At 54.9% G+C, this 16,393-nt stretch overlaps 3 protein-coding genes across 5 annotated transcripts in view; 2 read left to right on the top strand and 1 right to left on the bottom strand.

Annotated features, from left to right (window-relative positions):
* The window catches only part of SRSF9 (serine and arginine rich splicing factor 9), a 298,394-nt gene that overhangs the window by 4,941 nt on the left and 277,060 nt on the right, over positions 1–16,393 (top strand). The gene's annotated exons all lie outside the window — the stretch shown is intronic.
* Positions 1–16,393, top strand: part of POP5 (POP5 homolog, ribonuclease P/MRP subunit) — a 250,079-nt gene that overhangs the window by 83,942 nt on the left and 149,744 nt on the right. The window lies entirely within an intron of this gene.
* Positions 1,796–15,175, bottom strand: ACADS (acyl-CoA dehydrogenase short chain). Of its 3 annotated transcripts, none has more exons than XM_050748066.1 (10): positions 15,047–15,175; positions 13,770–13,933; positions 4,672–4,821; positions 4,338–4,449; positions 3,814–3,965; positions 3,354–3,524; positions 3,134–3,271; positions 2,893–2,988; positions 2,613–2,669; positions 1,796–2,513 (listed from the first exon to the last, which is right to left on the bottom strand). In XM_050748066.1, the coding sequence occupies exons 1-10, from the start codon at positions 15,090–15,092 to the stop codon at positions 2,361–2,363; spliced, it is 1,239 nt and encodes a 412-aa protein (XP_050604023.1). In that variant the 5' UTR covers positions 15,093–15,175; the 3' UTR covers positions 1,796–2,360. The 3 variants fall into 3 exon arrangements, with proteins under 3 accessions (XP_050604023.1, XP_050604025.1, XP_050604024.1); XM_050748068.1 differs by lacking the exon at positions 3,814–3,965 and adding an exon at positions 3,615–3,754; XM_050748067.1 differs by lacking the exon at positions 13,770–13,933 and having other exon boundaries at positions 15,047–15,152.

Genomic DNA, 16,393 nt, shown 5'->3' with positions numbered 1-16,393 from the left:
GCCCTGCTGGGAGCAGTGTGACTCCAGTCGGCAGCCTTTGACCCTCCAGGGCCCAGACCCTTCTCAGCGGGTAGGGCAGGGGATCTGAGGGGCCTGAACTCCAAGCTGGGGGGGGACAAAGTCCTCAGCCAAGACGCCGGGTCCCCAGCCTGGGATGAATGCTGTTTGCGTTCCTCTCTCCCATCAGCTAGAGGAAGGGCCCAAAGACAAGCTCAACCCCGCGCCACATCTGTGCCAGGAGCAGGGCTGCCTCGCTGGGGGGGAGCACAGAACCTCCAAACACCCCCTCCCCACTGTTCCCCGGCTCGTGGGGACAGGCAATGACAGGCCTTCATCTGCCCCCAGGTGGAAGGGCTCAAACGCGCTGCTTCTGGAGGCGTCCTGGGTCCCCTCTGCTCTGATACCTTTGGCTTACCCCTGAGCCCAGGGCAGGCACAGGAGCAGACCCAGGAGACCCCGAGAGTGCGAGCCAGGAGCCAAGCCCCTGCGGCACTTACCTGGAGCCAGGAGGAAAGCCCAGGGGACCCAAACTTCTGCGGGCTGCGCAGGACGCCGCTGACCTCGGGAGCACGTGCTTCCCAGAAGCCACAGGTGTGCCTCGTTAGCAGAAACACAGTACCCGTGGGCCCTGCGCACGCCCCGCCCATGGGGTAAATCAGGACCTAAATTCGGTCAAGGAAGCGCACTCCCATTCACCAGGGCCCTGGACCAGACCCAGGTCAGGGCAGGGTCAAGGGCAGAGCTGCCCTGCGGAGCGAGGCATCCTTCGGCTGTGGGGCATCAGTGCCTGGCACAGAAACCCCACTTGGGAGGCCGAGCTGGAAGGATCACTTGAGCCCAGGAGTTCAAGACCAGCCTGGGCAACAAAGCAAGACCCCATCTCTACAAAAAAACTTAAAAATTAGCTGGCCATGGTGGTGTGCACCTGTAGTCCCAGTTACCTGGGAGGCTGAGACAGGAGGATCACTTGAGCCTGGGAGGTTGAGGTTTTGATGAGCTGTGGTCGTGCCACTGCACTCCCGCCTGGGTGACAGAGTGAGATTCTCTTAAAAAAAAAAAAAAAAAAATTCCACCCGCAGCAGGGGCTCTGGTTTCCTGGGTGCCCCTTTGATGACAGCTCCTAAAGTCACCTGTCTCCCTCCCGTTTCCCTCCAGAGACCTCCCAGCAATGCCAGTTTGACTCTGCCCTGCCTGCCCGGCGGAGGGCTGTCCCCACCTCCTTTGAAATCTTTCTTTGCTCACTGTTTTCTCTTCCAGCTGCTTAGATCGACACTGGCCCAAAGGGTTAAGAGCTTGGACCTCGGCTTCAGGGGCACCTCTGCCCAGAACCAGCCCCGCAGGCCCCAGGACCAGGGCAAGCCCCCGCACTGGCTGGCCAGGGCCACCCTTGGCGCGCTAGTGAGCAAAATGGCTGCTCTTCAAGGTTCTATGTTCTCCTGCCTGGGGCTCGGGGTCTCCACAGCTTTGCCCCCCCGACTCTGGCAATCTGGGGCCTTCCTTCCTCCTGCCTGGAGGCCATCCTGCCTAGAGAACCCCTTCTAGCCCGCTGGCCCTGCCTGGCCCACCCTCCCTGCCCAGGGGTCACTCCCTGAGGCCTGCAAGACCCAGTTCCTATTCCTGAACTGCCTCCTTGGCCAACCTGGCCTCCTGCTGGAACTCGGGAACCTCCCAGGTGGCCAGGCCCCTCCCCAAGACCCCCAACACTCATAGGGTGAGGCTGTCAGAGTGGGCCTCTGTGCAGACGAGAGACCACCATGCCTCCCCGGAGCACCCAGGAGAAGGTGAGGACACAGACTGGGGGACAGGTGTGTTTATTACCCACGGTCAGTCACACGACATGAATCACCACCCCTGCCTTCAGCAGACTTTACGAAGGGCTGAGGGGCCTCCGTGGCCCAGCCCCACCGCCTGCCCAACGCCAGGACCCTGGGCCTCGTCATTCTGACCCCAGCCCTGCTCCTGACCTCTGACCTCAAGGAAAAGCCAGACCCCACCAAGGGCCTGTCCCACTGGGTCTTCATGCCGGGGCACCAGGGCCCCCGGGAGCACAACTGAGGTGTCCCTGAGTGTCACTCAGCTCCCCCCACAACCCCGCCCCCAGGAGGCCAGGGCCACTCAGGTGAGGAACATGAGGCACAGTGGTGAGGAGGCAGAAAGGCCCAGAGGCGGAGCTGCCAGTGGTCGGAGGGCCTCACTCCCTTGCGGTCTGATCCGGGTGGCAGCACTGAGCCCGTCCGGCCAGTCCAGGGGGCCGGGGCCCCAGGGAGCCCCCACCGGGCCACCCAGTTTCTGAGCCGGGGTCAGGGTGGAGGCCCCGGCTCCCACCCCTTCCCGCAGTCCTCGGGCAGCCCGCCACGGGCTCAGCTCCGGTAGCTCCTGAGCAGGTGCCCGGCGATCACCAGCCGCTGGATTTCGCTGGTGCCCTCGTAGATCTCAGTGATACGGGCATCGCGGTAGTGCCGTTCTGCTGGCATCTCTGTCACATAGCCCATGCCGCCCAGGATCTGGATGGCCTGAGACAAGAACAGGGGCTCAGGAGGGAGAAGAACCCGGCTTGGGGAAAGCTGGAGAAGGGGCAGCCGGCCCCCTCAGGGCTCACCGCGGACACTCACCTGGTGGCTGATGGCGGTCGCAGCCTCCGAGGCGGCCAGCTTGGCCATGGCTGCCTCCTAAACATGGGGGTACAGTCAGAGCCTTCCCTTGAGGGGACCCCCCCAACCCCTGCTCACAGCACCTCAGCAGGGGAGGCCTGTAGAGCCTCCCCATGGGGCAGTAAACCCCAGGCCCACACCTCTAACCCACAGGGCCGAGGGGCAGAGATCCGCCCCAACCTCTCCCCTGTCCCTGGGCCCACCACATTCTGGGCCATGGCTCGGGGACCCCTGTGGGCACCTTGATGAAAGGCTTCTTGTTATCCTTCAGCATGGCAGCACGCCAGGTCAGCAGCCGGGCACTCTCCAGGGCCAGGGCCATGTCTGCCAACTTGAACTGCAACAGCCCCACCCCACACCACAGGTCAGCAGCTGCCCCTCCAGGGACAGGAGGGAGGGGAAGGAGGACAGAGAGCAGTCAGGAGGCCACACTTCCCGCCCACTGCCCAGCCTCCAGGCCCAGTTCCTAAAACTGCCATTACCTGGATGACCTGGAGCTTGGTGAGGGGCGCCCCGAAGGCCATGCGATTCTCAGCATAGTTCGCAGCACAATCGAGGGCGGTCTGGGCAATGCCCAGGGCCTGGGAGGCGATGCCGATGCGGCCCATGTCCAGGGTTTGCTGTGGGGACTGCCCTGGTCAGTGGCCCGCCAGCCGGGGGGCGGGCCTGGCCCCAAGGTGCCACCCCCACTGCCGGGCTCACCATGGCTATCTTGAAGCCCATCCCCGGCTCCCCCAGGATGCTGTCCTTGGGGATGCGACAGTCCTCAAAGATGAGGTTGGCCGTGGATGAGCCCCGGATGCCCAGCTTGTCTTCCTTCTTCCCCAACGTGAGCCCAGGCGTTGGCATGGGGACCAGGAAGGCACTGATGCCCTGAACGGAGAGGCGGTGGTTTTCTCAGAGCTGCCGCTCAGCCACAGCCTTGCACCAGCACATCCAACACCAACCCGGTCCCCTCCCAACCTCCCTCGGAAGCTCAAGCCCTGACACCCTCTGCCAGCTTCTGGGGAAGGTGTAGACTTCAGTGGCAGCTGGGGAGGGACAGGGACAGCCCACTTGCCCTAGAGCAAAAATAGGCCCAGTCGGGCCAAGGAGAGAAGGCTCTAGAAACTGAAATGACAGCAGCCCAGGATCTGGCTGAACCCCTCTCTGGGATGCCCACCTTGTTTTGCAGGGCTCTGTCTGTGCTGGCAAAGACCACGGCAGCCGAGGCCTCCCAGGCATTGGTGATCCAGGCTTTGGTGCCATTCAGGACCCACGAGTCGCCCTCGGCCCGGGCGGTGGTGGACGCGGCTCCTGCATCGCTACCGTTTCCTGCCCACAGACTCAGGGCTCAGCGCAGGCCCCACCCCACACAACCTGAGGGCACCAGCCTCACTCGCTCTACACCCTCTGCTGGTGGGCATGAAACCCTATGACTCGGGCTCCAAAGATGAGGGTCCCAAAGCTCTCAGTGACGGGCCCAGAGGGCAAAGGGGGTGTGCAGGAATTGGGCGTCTTAAACCAGGGGACCCGAAGGCAATTTTCCTCCCAGCGCCGTGGTGGCAAAAAAGTGCTCACCCCACCAACCACACGGGGAGCCTCCCCTCTGGCCTCTGAAGCAGTGGGCAGTTGGCCCAGCACCTTCCTCTCCTCCCCCTCTGGGCCTGTCACCCTAAGGACAGAGTGAGAGGACAGGGCAGGTACCTGGTTCGCTGAGGGCAAAGCAGCCAATTTTATCACCACTGGTGAAAGGCGTGACCCACTTCTGCTTCTGCTCCTTGGAGCCAAACTTCAAGATGGGCCCCAGGTAGAGAGACTAGGGGGAGAGCGGGGAGCGGTTGGAGGCCCCAGGCCCAGGTGCATCCTGCCCACCTGCGGGCTGCACTCAGGGCCTGTTCTCTCCAGGGCCTATCCAGTAGGACCAAGGCCTGTGACGTCTCCAGAGAGATCAGGCCTGGGAGCCGAGGCCAGAGTCTGCCCGCTCACAGGAGCCTCCCTCCACCCATGTGTCCCAGGGGCCTGGGGCGGGGGGGCTCACATTGTTGACACTCATGATGACTCCAGTGGAGGCGCAGCCGCGGCTGATCTCCTCCATGGCGATGGCGTAGGCCAGGTAATCAAGGCCGGCACCGCCAAGCTCCTCGGGCACGTCCATGGCCAGAAGCCCGAGCCCGCCCATCTTCTTCACCTGGGCACAGGGAAGGACAGCACGGCATGGGCAGCTGCTGGGGGTGAGTCCACCCTCCCCAAGCCCAAACCCTCCTGCCCCCCAGGCAGTGCCTGCAGAAATTCAGGCCATGTGACCCCAGCCATCCACAGGGGATCCCCAAGTCCAGACGCTGATGACCCATTCCCACTGAGGTCTGTATGACGGCACTACTCATTCAAGCCGTCCTGCCCCCGCCTCCACGCCTGTTCCCCGCTCCGTCCACAGCCACGACAGCGAGCAGGCAGAAGGCACAGGATGCTTTCAGGGAACTCAGAGGTAAGGAGCAGGACAGCGTAAGCCACACTGACCTTCATCCAGCCCCCTCTGCACATCCACACACACACACCCTCCCCACCACAGGGCCTCTGCACATGCCGCCTCCTATCCATCAGCTGGCTATCGCCCCTCCTCTCCTGATCGCAGCTCAGGCCTCACTGCTTTGGGCTGCCACCCCCAGCCTCGCTGAGTCAAATCCTTCAGTCCCTCTCCTCCCACAGCACCTCTGTGGCTGGAATTTCTCAGGGATGAACGTGCTTCTCTGGATTAAGGTCTTTTGCTCTCACCACGAGGGCAGAGACTGTGTACACTCTGGCTCACTGCTACATGCCCAAGGCCAGTGAGAGAATGAATGGAGGCTAAGAGCTTGGGACTCTGAATTCTGAGGAATAATAATATTAAGAGCGGGCCAGGAGCAGTGATCACACCTGTAATCCCAGCACTTTGGGAGGCCAAGGTGAGGGGATTGCTTGAGGCCAGGAGTTCAAGACCAGTCTGGGCAACATAGCAAGACCCCATCTCTACCAAAAACAAAACAATAGTATTATTACTCTCAGGTGAGTAATATGGGAAATGTGGACCACAACAGAATCTACGTAACTTCAAAAAGGAACAAGGAAAACCACTTACCTCTGGGAGAGCAGGGAGAGGGACGGGGTTTTCACCAGCCCTTTTATACAATTTTACTCCTGCAACCATGTTATTTCATTTTATTTTATTTTATATTTTATTTTATTTTTGTGACAGAGTCTCGCTCTGTTGCCCAGGCTGGAGTGCAATGGTGTGATCTCAGCTCACTGCAACCTCTTCCTCCCAGGTTCAAGCAATTCTCTGCCTCAGCCTCCCGAGTAGCTGGGATTACAGATGCCCAGCACCACGCCCAGCTAATTTTTGTATTTTTAGTAGAGACAGGTTTTCACTATCTTGGGTAGTCTGGTCTTGAACTCCTGACCTCGTGATCCACCCACCTCGGCCTCCCAAAGTGCTGGGATTACAGGCTTGAGCCACCACACCTGGCCTCAACCATGTTCTTGTACTACAGTGACTTACATAAATCAGAATGTTTGCTAATATGTTCTTGTTTTTCTATAATAAATGTTACTCCTGTGAATATAAAAGTTTTACCTTCTCCTTCCCCAAAACGGTACTTACCTCAAAGGACTGTTCTAAGGCCTGACTGAGATAATATACATGAAATGTAGATAATATACCTGGCCCAGGCTGAGTTATTGGTGGACAGCATTTAGCATCAAGTGGCTGCCAAGTTCCTTTTTTTTTTTTTTTTTTTTTTTTTTTTAGGACTGAGCGCGGTAGGTTACACCTGTAATCCCAGCACCTTGTTTTGTTTTCTTTTTTTTTTTTTTTTGAGACGGTCTCGCTTTGTCACCCAGGCTGGAGTGCAGTGGCGCGATCTCGGCTCACTGCAAGCTCCACCTCCTGGGTTCAAGCAATTCTCCTGCCTCAGCCTCCCAAGTAGCTGGGATTACAGGCACCCGCCACCATGCCCGGCTAGTTTTTATATTTTTGGTAGAGACTGGGTTTCACCACGTTAGCCAGGCTGTTCTCGAACTCCTGACCTCAGGTGATTCACCTGCCTCAGCCTCCCAAAGAATCTCAGCACTTTGGAAAGCCAAGATGGGTAGATCATTTGAAGCCAGGAGTTCGAGAACAGCCTGGCCAACGTGGTGAAACCCAGTCTCTACCAAAAATATAAAAACTAGCCGGGCATCGTGGCGGGCACCTGTAATCCCAGCTACTCAGGAGGCTGAGGCAGGAGAATCGCTTGAACCTGGGAGGAAGAGGTTGCAGTGAGCTGAGAGCACGCCACTGCACTCCAGCCTAGGTGACACAGCGAGACCGTCTCAAAAAAAAAAAAAAAAATTATTGTTTTTTAGAGACAGGGTCTCACTATGTTGCCCAAGCTGGTATCGAAATCCTGGCTCAAGTGATCCTCCTGCCTCAGCCTCCCTCATGCTATTACAGGCACGAACCACCACACCAAGCCTGGTTCTTACTTTGATAATAACATATGGAAAAGAGGGGGCACCTAGGAGCCTGCAGCACTTCCGTGACAATCCGTGTGTCCCTCTGTAAAACTGCTTGATTCCTCCTTGAACTGTCCCCAAGGGAAACTCGCTTGTGAGACTCTAAGCACGGGGCAGGCCGTCCTCATCTCTGAGTCTCCCACACGTACCACATGTGGGGCATAAACGTGTATGCTGAGAGGCTTGAGCAATGACCCCCGCAAGTGCACATCAAGCTCTGTGGCCCCCAGGTAGATGCTGTGCTGCAGTCAGAGGGCAGAGAAGCTGGGAAGGAGGCCAGTGTGTGGAAGGCAGCAGGACAGCAACCCCCTAAGATGTCCCCATCCCAATCCCAGGCCCCGTGAGTACGTTCCCTTCTGTGGCAACAAGGACTTTCAACACATAAGTGAAGCATCTGGAGATGTGAGGGTTATTCTGGATGATCAGAGTAGCCCAGTGTCATCACAGGGTCTTTGTAAGGGAAAGACAGACACAGACTCAGAGAAGGAGAGGTGACGACGGAAGCAGAGCCAGGAACTCTGGCAGGAAGGAATGCAGGCAGCCTCTAGAACTGGAAAAGACAGGAGCAGATTACCCCAGAGCCTCCAGAAGGAACTCAGTCCTGCCAATGCCTTGATTTAGCACTGTGGGACCCACACTGGATTCCTGACTCAGGTTGAGTAACTGGTGAACGGCATTTATCATCAAGTGGCTGCCATGATTTTGTTTGTTTTTTCCATTTTATTTTTGATAGAGATGGGGTCTTGCTATGTTGCCCAGGCTGGTCTTGAACTGTCAGAGAATATATCTGTATTGCTTTAAGCCACAGGGTTTGTGGTCATTTGTTACAGCAGCAATAGGAAACTCATCCACAGTGACAAATGGGAACTCAGAGCTTCCAGGGAGGTATCATTTTGAGAATTACTAAAAAGAAGATCATTCTGTGGCCACCACACACCTGGGGAGGGGGGGCCCTGCTCAGAATAGGCACCATTTCAGCAGGCAGGAAACAACTAGGGAAGGGGGAAGTCCAAGGGAGAGAGTGCTTTCTGCTGCATTTCACTGGGAAGAGGACCTGGAGACGCAGACCTGCGGCAGCACAAACGTGGCCTCTGAACAGAACACTTTTCTAGCCCACACTTCAGAGTACTTTGCCAGGCACGGTGGCTCATGCTTGTATTCCCAGCACTTTGGGAGCTGAGGCGGGTGGATCACCTGAGGTCAGGAGTTCGAGACCAGCCTGGCCAACATGGCAAAACCCCGTCTCTACTAAAAATACAAAACATTAGCTCAGCGTAGTGGTGGATGCCTATAATCCCAGCTACTTGGGAGGCTAAGGCAGGGGAATCACTTGAATCTGGGAGGCAGACGTTGCAGTGAGCTGAGATCGCACAGTGCACTCCAGCCTGGGCAACAGAGGGAGACTGTCTCAAAAAAAAAAAAAAAAAAAAAAAAAAAAAGGCTGGGTGCAGTGGCTCATGCCTTTAATCCCAGCACTTTGGGAGGCCAAGGCGAGCAGATCACGAGGTCAGAAGTTCGAGACCAGCCTGGCCAACATGGTAAAACCCCATCTCTACTAAAAATACAAAAATTAGCCAGGCGTGGTGGTGGGCGCCTATAATCCCAGCTACTTGGGAGCCTGAGGCAGGAGAATTGTTTGAACCCAGAAGGCAGAGATTGCAGTGAGCCGAGATCATGCCACTGTACTCCAGCCTGGGCAACAGAGCAAGACTCCGCCTCAAAAAAAAAAAAAAAAAAAAAAAAAAAAAAAAAACTATTTTATTAAGGAACACCTCTGCTGCCGGACAATACTCTAAGTGCTAGAAATACACAGGTCTCCAGTGACTCAGGAGGCGGATGGGGCAGGAGAATCACTTGAGCCCAGGCGTTCAAATCCAGCCTGGCCAACATGGTGATACACCTGTTTCTAAAAGAAAATTTTTTAATTAAAAAAATTTTTTTAAAGGGTGTGGTAGCTCAGGCCTGTAATCCCAGCACTTTGGGAGACAGAGGTAGGAGGATCACCTGAGTCCGGGCGTTTGAGACCAGCTTCACCAACATGGCAAGACCCCATCTCCACAAAAAGTTAATAAAAATAAAAATAAATGAGCCAGGCATGGTGGTGGACACCTGTAGTCCCAGCTACTGCAGGAGCTGAGGCATGAGGATCGCTTGAGCCCAGGAGGTCGAGGTTGCAGTGAGCCGTGTTTGTGTCACTGCACTCCAGCCTGGGTGACAGTGAGGCCCTGTCTCAAAAAAACAAAAACAAGGCCGGGCGCGGTGGCTCACGCCTGTAATCCCAGCACTTTGGGAGGCCGAGGCGGGCGGATCACAAGGTCAGGAGATCGAGACCACGGTGAAACCCCGTCTCTACTAAAAATACAAAAAATTAGCCGGGCGCGGTTGTGGGCCCCTGTAGTCCCAGCTACTCGGGAGGCTGAGGCAGGAGAATGGCGTGAACCCGGGAGGCGGAGCTTGCAGTGAGCCGAGATCGCGCCACTGCACTCCAGCCTGGGCGACAGAGCGAGACTCTGTCTCAAAACAAAAACAAAAACAAAAACAAAAACAAAACAAAAATGAATATGCAGGTGTCCAAGACTCACGGTCAGGCCTGCGCATGAACCTTACCGAAAGCCTCTTTCTCTAGCCCGCCAGTGAGACAGAATGAGGCTAAATGAGCTCAAGCCGCCCCACCCTCCAAGAACCCTCAGATCTCCCCGGACACAGAGACACGCCCTCCTTTTCACCCCAGAGCTTGTTGGTATAAAACCCTGGAATAAATGGTGCATGAGCCAATTGCTTCGTAACTCCATCTCATCCCCAGAAACACAGTGGGAACCCAAATTCCCAGAAAGAGAGTAAAAGGATGAAACTCTCCTAGGTGCGTTCAGTTCCTCATACTCACCTAAAATGCTTGGTCACACATCCTGACAGGTAGCAAAGTGAGGATGACCCCATATTCCTCTTACAAATGAGGGAATTCACACAGAAAGGGTGTGTGGCATCAGTGGCCAGGTCTAGGCCACCAGGAGGCAAGACAGAACCCCAGCCTCCTCCTTTCTACACAGCACCGCCTCCCTCTGGCTAATGCAACACTTCTCAACGAGCTAGAATCAAAAGTTGTAAGAATTCATAATTCCCGCCCCCAAAGGACCTCACTAGCGTATACTGTCACCCTCAATTTTCACCCAGCTCCTGTCCTCCCTCCTTTCTCACCATCAGCATTTTCTTTTACAGCATCTACCAGCTGGGAGTGGTGGCTCACACCTGTAATCCCAGAACTTTGGGAGGCCCAGGCGGGCGAATCACAAAGTCAAGAGTTCGAGACCAGCCTGGCCAACATGGTGAAACCCCGTCTCTACTAAAAATACAAAAATTAGTTGGGTATGGTGGTGTGTGCCTGTAATCCCAGCTACTTGGGACGCTGAGGCAGGAGAATTGCTTGAACCCGGGAGGCAGAGGAGGCTGCAGTGAACCGAGATCACACCACTGTACTCCAGCCTGGGGACAGAGCGAGACTCCGTCACACACACAAAAAAAATAATTTAAAAAATAAAGCATCTACCTCTGTCTGTGAAAGACATGGCAGTTCTGCTCACTCCCACTCTGGTGTTGAGACAGCAAATTTCAAAAGAGAGGAGCGCCGCTCTGGGGCAGCACATGAGAGCACAGCCTTCTCCACCCCATCCCAGAGCCTGGACACAGTCACCTCACCCCATTTTATCAGCGGTGACAGGGGCTGTTTCCCAGGCTTTCTCACTATGAAATTCATCTCTAGATTTCAGGCAACATACTGTGGCCAGTCACAGCAACATTCTAGAAAAAAAACTGGGGACAAATCAATAACTGTGGTAATGTGCACTCGTTAAAGGGCCTCCTGAAAAAGAGACAGGGAGACCAGCACCGAGGGAAGGAAAAAGCGGTGGCAGGAGATGGAAGAGACAAGATAGGCAAAAAGAAGAAACCCAAAATATAATTAAGCGGTGGCTCACGCCTGTAATCCCAGCACTTTGGGAGGCCAAGGCAGCCAGGTCACCTGAGGTCAGGAGTTCAAGACCAGCCTGGCCAACATGGTGGAACCCAGCCTCTACTAAAAATACAAAAATTAGCGGGGCGTGGTGGCGGGCGCCTATAGTCCCAGCTACCTGACAGGTTGAGGCAGGAGAAGAGCTTGAACCTAGGAGACAGAGGCTGCAGTGAGCCAAGATTACACCACTGCACTCCAGCCTGGGGAACAGAGTGAGACTCCATCTCAAAAAGAAAAGAAAAGAAAAGAAAAGCAGCCCAGGGAAAAAAAAAATGGGTTCGAGTTTGTCCGTCATTTCTGACCTATGTAAATTGATAGTAATTGACTAACAGCAGCCAGGCTCACCCCAGTCCCAATATTTTAGTATTTTCTACAGAGGGAGGCCTGACCTTCAGAGCTATATCAAGGGGTGGCCTCCTAGAGCCCCCTGCAATGGTCACTCTTGGTTCCTAGTGTCTGTGACCCAGCAACCCAGACCTGCACCCTGAGAAGAGGCAGCAGCACTGACGAGGCTGAGCCTGGTGGTCTCCAGACTCCCAAGAGAAACCGTAAGAAAGGGTATAAGACCCCTTTCCCAGCAGTGACAGACAAAGCAAGCCTGCAGCACCTGCTGCCTTCGTATCTGGGAAACAGTTAGTGGGTTCCTCATATAAAAACAATGTTTTAAGTCCCTTTTAAAACTCATTTTCAAGGCCGGGCGCGGTAGCTCACACCTGTAATCCCAGCACTTTGGGAGGCCGAGGCGGGCAGATTGCCTGAGCTCAGGAGTTTGAGACTAGCCTGGGCAACATGGTGAAACCCCATCTCTACCGAAATACAAAAAATTAGCCGGGCGTGGCAGCATGCTACTCAGGAGGCTGAGGCAGGAGAATTGCTTGAACCCAGGAGGTGGAGTCTGCAGTGAGCCAAGATTGCGCCACTGCACTCCAATCTGGCAACAGAGCAAGACTGTGTCTCAAAAAAATGTTTAAATAGGCCGGGCGCGGTGGCTCAAGCCTGTAATCCCAGCACTTTGGGAGGCCGAGACGGGCGGATCACGAGGTCAGGAGATCGAGACCATCCTGGCTGACACTGTGAAACCCCGTCTCTACTAAAAACTACAAAAAAACTAGCCGGGCGAGGTGGCGGGCGCCTGTAGTCCCAGCTACTCGGGAGGCTGAGGCAGGAGAATGGCGTGAACCCGGGAGGCGGAGCTTGCAGTGAGCTGAGATCCGGCCACTGCACTCCAGCCTGGGTGGCAGAGCGAGACTCCGTCTCAAAAAAAAAAAAAAAAAAAAAAAAAAAATGTTTAAATAAAAAATAAATTAAAATTAAAATTAAAAAAAAAAAAAAAAAAGACAAGGAGAAGAGGCCAGAGAGGTCTGACTTTTCACAAAACATTAACTAAACAGCTATCTACTACTGAGTGTTTACACCAGGTGCTGGATATCTTACTAGGCCAGAGTGTACCGCAGTAACATCTTCAGTGCGTAGCTGCAGACAGCCTGAATGCAAATGGAAGAACACAATGGCACGGGAGGGAGTGCGCTCAGGGCAAAAAACAGTTCAAGCAGCCTTGGCGCGGTGGCTCACGCCTGTAATCCCAGCACTTCGGGAAGCCAAGGCAGGCAGATCACCTAAGGTCAGGAGTTCAAGACCAGCCTGGCCAACATGGAGAAACCCCATCTCTAATAAAAGTACAAAAACTAGCTGGGTGTGGTGGCAGCCGCCTAATCCCAGCTACTGGGGGCTGAGGCAGGGGAATCACTTGAACTCAAGATCCTGGCAGAGGGTGCAGTGAGCCGAGATTGCGTCACTGACCTCCAGCCTGGGCAACAGAGTAAGAGTCCATCTCAAAATAAATAAATAAATAATAAGTAAATAAAAAAGAAAATAAATCAAGCAGGCTGCAGCTGATGAGCTCCATGACCTTGGGTACATTATTTACCTTGTTCACAAATCTGAGTCCATGGGGTATATAATAATAGTACCTTTGGCCGGGCATGGTGTCTCACACCTGTAATCCCAGCACCTTGGGAGGCCGAGGCAGGCAGACCACCTGAGGTCAGGAGCCTGGCCAACATGGTGAAATCCCGTCTCTACTAAAAATACAAAATTAGCTGGGCATAGTGGTACATCCCAGCTACTTGGGAGGCTGAGGCAGAAGAATCACCTGAACTCGGGAGGCGGAGGCTGCAGTGAGGCGAGGTCGCACCATTGCACTCCAGCCTGAGCCACAAGAGTGAAACTCCGTCTCAAAAAAATAAATAAATAAGAATAGTACCTTCACCTCACAGGACTGTTGTGAGGAACAGATGGGATAACCCATCTCAAGAACAGGGCCTAGCGCATGCCAAGCACCCTAAAAGCACTATTAGAATGAGCACAGTGGCTGGCACACGGCAAGCAACTGACCATCCACCACATATGACTGTTGTTCCAGAAGTTAAGTACTGGCTACTGGCCACAGGCTGGACAAGGGAAACTTCCAGAGCATTTTCTGGGTTCCAGGCCCTGCTTTGGGGTTCCTCTACCGGAGTCCAAGTGCCGCTGTCACTGCCACCACTCATCCAGGAACAGAGGCAGACCGCCATGATAGGCTGCTGAGGTTGCATTTTCACCTGAGCGGCTGGGAAGAGCTGTTCCTTATCCACCTGGGCTGCAATGGGAAACAACTCCTTCTCTGCAAAGTCCCGGCATGTCTGGAGCAACATCTGGTGTGTCTCAGGCAGTTCCACAGACTGGTAGATGGTGTGTAACTGCCGCCAGGCCCTAGGACAGAGAGCTGCCAGCAAGGGCAGAAGTGAGTGGAAGGAGGAGGCAGGAGGTCTCAAAGAATCCTAGTGACCCACTAACTCAGTGGTTCTCCACCAGGGAGGGTTGTGCCCTCCAAGGGACATCTGGCAATGTCTGGAGCCAGTTTTAGTAGTCTCACCTAGAGGAGGGGAATGCTATTGGGACCCAGTGGATAGGGGCCTGGGATCCCTGCTGAACATCCTACAAGGCAGAGGACAGCCCCCACAACAAAGAACTGTCAGCCCAAAATGTCCATGGCTGCCACTGAAAACCCCCTACTAACTGAATGCTTAGTATACTCACTAGACATTTCCATACACGACATCCTTCAGTCCTCAGTATAACACCAATAGTAATAAGACCTCAGCTCTGTGACCTTAGGCAAGGGTTTTAAACGTCACTGAGCCTTCGTTTCTATAACAAGTGGAGGAAAATAGTATTCCGCTCCTGGGAGTGCAAAGATTAAAGAAAGCCTAACTAGCACTTAATACAGTTCTCAGTAGCGTTCGTCTTGTAATTCACGCCAGGCAAAGGAAGCTCTGGCTATATGTGTCACGGCTGCTACAGCTGGAGACGTGTAAGATGGGAAAGGTACTGTATTAACCAGCAAGAACGAGCATTTGTGGAGCACCTGTTAGACGCCAGGCATGAAGTACTTTACATACCCTGTGATTTAATCCTCCCAACAACTCTGATATTCTCTGTGGGCATTTTACACAAGGGCCAACTGAGGCTGAGAGGGGCTGTCTTGCCCAAGGTCACAGATGCAGGTCTGGTTCAATCCCGGGCCTGGCTCCGGAAGGGCGCACCCTGAACCTCTAGTGGGGGTGAAATGAGGGGAGGGAGATATGGATGCAGCCCTGAGAACTGGGCTGGCGGCTGGGGTCAATCAGGGGGCTAGGGGTCTGCGCAGGAACCGGGGACGCCTAAAGGGCCGGGCTGGTCCGGCGCGAGGAGCAGCAGAACTGGGGCAAAGGCCGTGAACGCTCCCGGAGCGGGGCTCCGCCTGCCAGCGGCTCGGATAGAGCCGACCACCAGGACCTCCGCCCGCTGGGCCAGGCGCGGGCCGCAGCCCCGCCGTACGGAGTCCGAGGGCACTCACCTCTGCGGACAGGGCCAGAGGCCCGGGCGAGCAGCGAGGCGGCCATGGGCGGCAAACACGGCCTCAGGCTTCACGACCTCCCGCGGCGAGCGCGCTGTTCCGGACGGCTGGGGGGCGGGACCCGCGGCAGAGGCCACGCCAGTAGGGCCTCGGGGGCGGGGCCTCCAGTGGGTCCCTCCCAAGGCAATGAACCGACGCTCGACTGCGCGCGTGGTTGGTCAGCTGGCTGTTCGTGCCCTCATTTGTTAATCAAAATGCTAACAAGACAAAGCTAAGGATAGAGCTTCGCAGAAAGGCCAGAGGTCTTTTTAAAGCATAAATAAGATAGCGATCTTCGGCTTAAAACTTTGTTGGCTTTGTCGGCGGGCCCATCCCTCCTAAAATCCAATTCTATGGCTTAAAAAGCCAAGACCTGCCTTGGCTATCAGGGCCCATGCCCACTGTTCCCTGGTTATTGTTGCTCAGCTTTACGAGGCAGCTCTTCTCTAAGACCCTTAGCTGGTTCCTGACTCGGGGCCTCTGTGATCACTGTTCCCTTTGTCTGGAATGCCCCCTCTTCATTCAGGTCTCATGGAGGCCTGCCCTGAACACACCAGGCCATTTCTCCCCCACTGGCTCTCTATCTTTCGTTCTGTTTATTCAAGGCACTTTGCATCTGAAATTATCTGCTTCCCCCACTCGCTCCAAGAAGCTCAAGGACCTTGTCTTGTGTCTTGCTGCTACCCCTCTGTTTCCACTTTAGTCCTGTCTCACTCCTGATTGGGGCAGAGCCCAGCCACACATTTGACCCCTAGTATCCTCATCAGGACGCCTTTGCCCCGCCCAAGAAACTACACTGATTTTACTTGTCCCATAAGGGTCTTCTCCTGTGCAAGTGTGATTCTGACTCCCATAGCCTCCTGGGCACCACCCACGCCTTCCCAGGAACCCAAATATCCCTCCAACTGCCTTTCTTTCCCAGCACTCAGCCAGTCAGGATATTCCCAGCATTGACCTATTTGCCAAAAATTCTGTCTCTTCCTCTTGGAGGAAAGTGGAAACCTCGGTCACTACTTCCTAGAGGAAAGCCAATCAAAAGATGCAGCAAAGTCCTTAATGTGTTACCTTTCTTTTTAAATAATGCATTTAAAAGAACGCCTCGCCGGGCGCGGTGGCTCAAGCCTGTAATCCCAGCACTTTGGGAGGCCGAGACGGATGGATCACGAGGTCAGGAGATCGAGACCATCCTGGCTAACACCGTGAAACCCCGTCTCTACTAAAAATACAAAAAACTAGCCGGGCGAGGTGGCGGGCGCCTGTAGTCCCAGCTACTCCGGAGGCTGAGGCAGGAGAATGGCATAAACCCGG

This window comes from Macaca thibetana, chromosome 11, assembly GCF_024542745.1.
Source record: "Macaca thibetana thibetana isolate TM-01 chromosome 11, ASM2454274v1, whole genome shotgun sequence".
Classification (NCBI taxonomy): Eukaryota; Metazoa; Chordata; class Mammalia; order Primates; family Cercopithecidae; genus Macaca; species Macaca thibetana.
This window is presented reverse-complemented; position numbering and strand designations above follow the sequence as displayed.

Excerpts from the sequence above, each read along its gene's own strand:
- ACADS (XM_050748066.1), bottom strand. The coding sequence starts at position 15,092 with ATGGCCGCCTCGCTGCTCGCCCGGGCCTCTGGCCCTGTCCGCAGAG. Across the intron at positions 4,822-13,769 it reads AGCTCTTCCCAGCCGCTCAG|GTGAAGAAGATGGGCGGGCT; the intron begins GTGAAAATGCAA and ends CCCTGTGCCCAG. Across the intron at positions 4,450-4,671 it reads TCATCATGAGTGTCAACAAT|TCTCTCTACCTGGGGCCCAT; the intron begins GTGAGCCCCCCC and ends CTCTCCCCCTAG.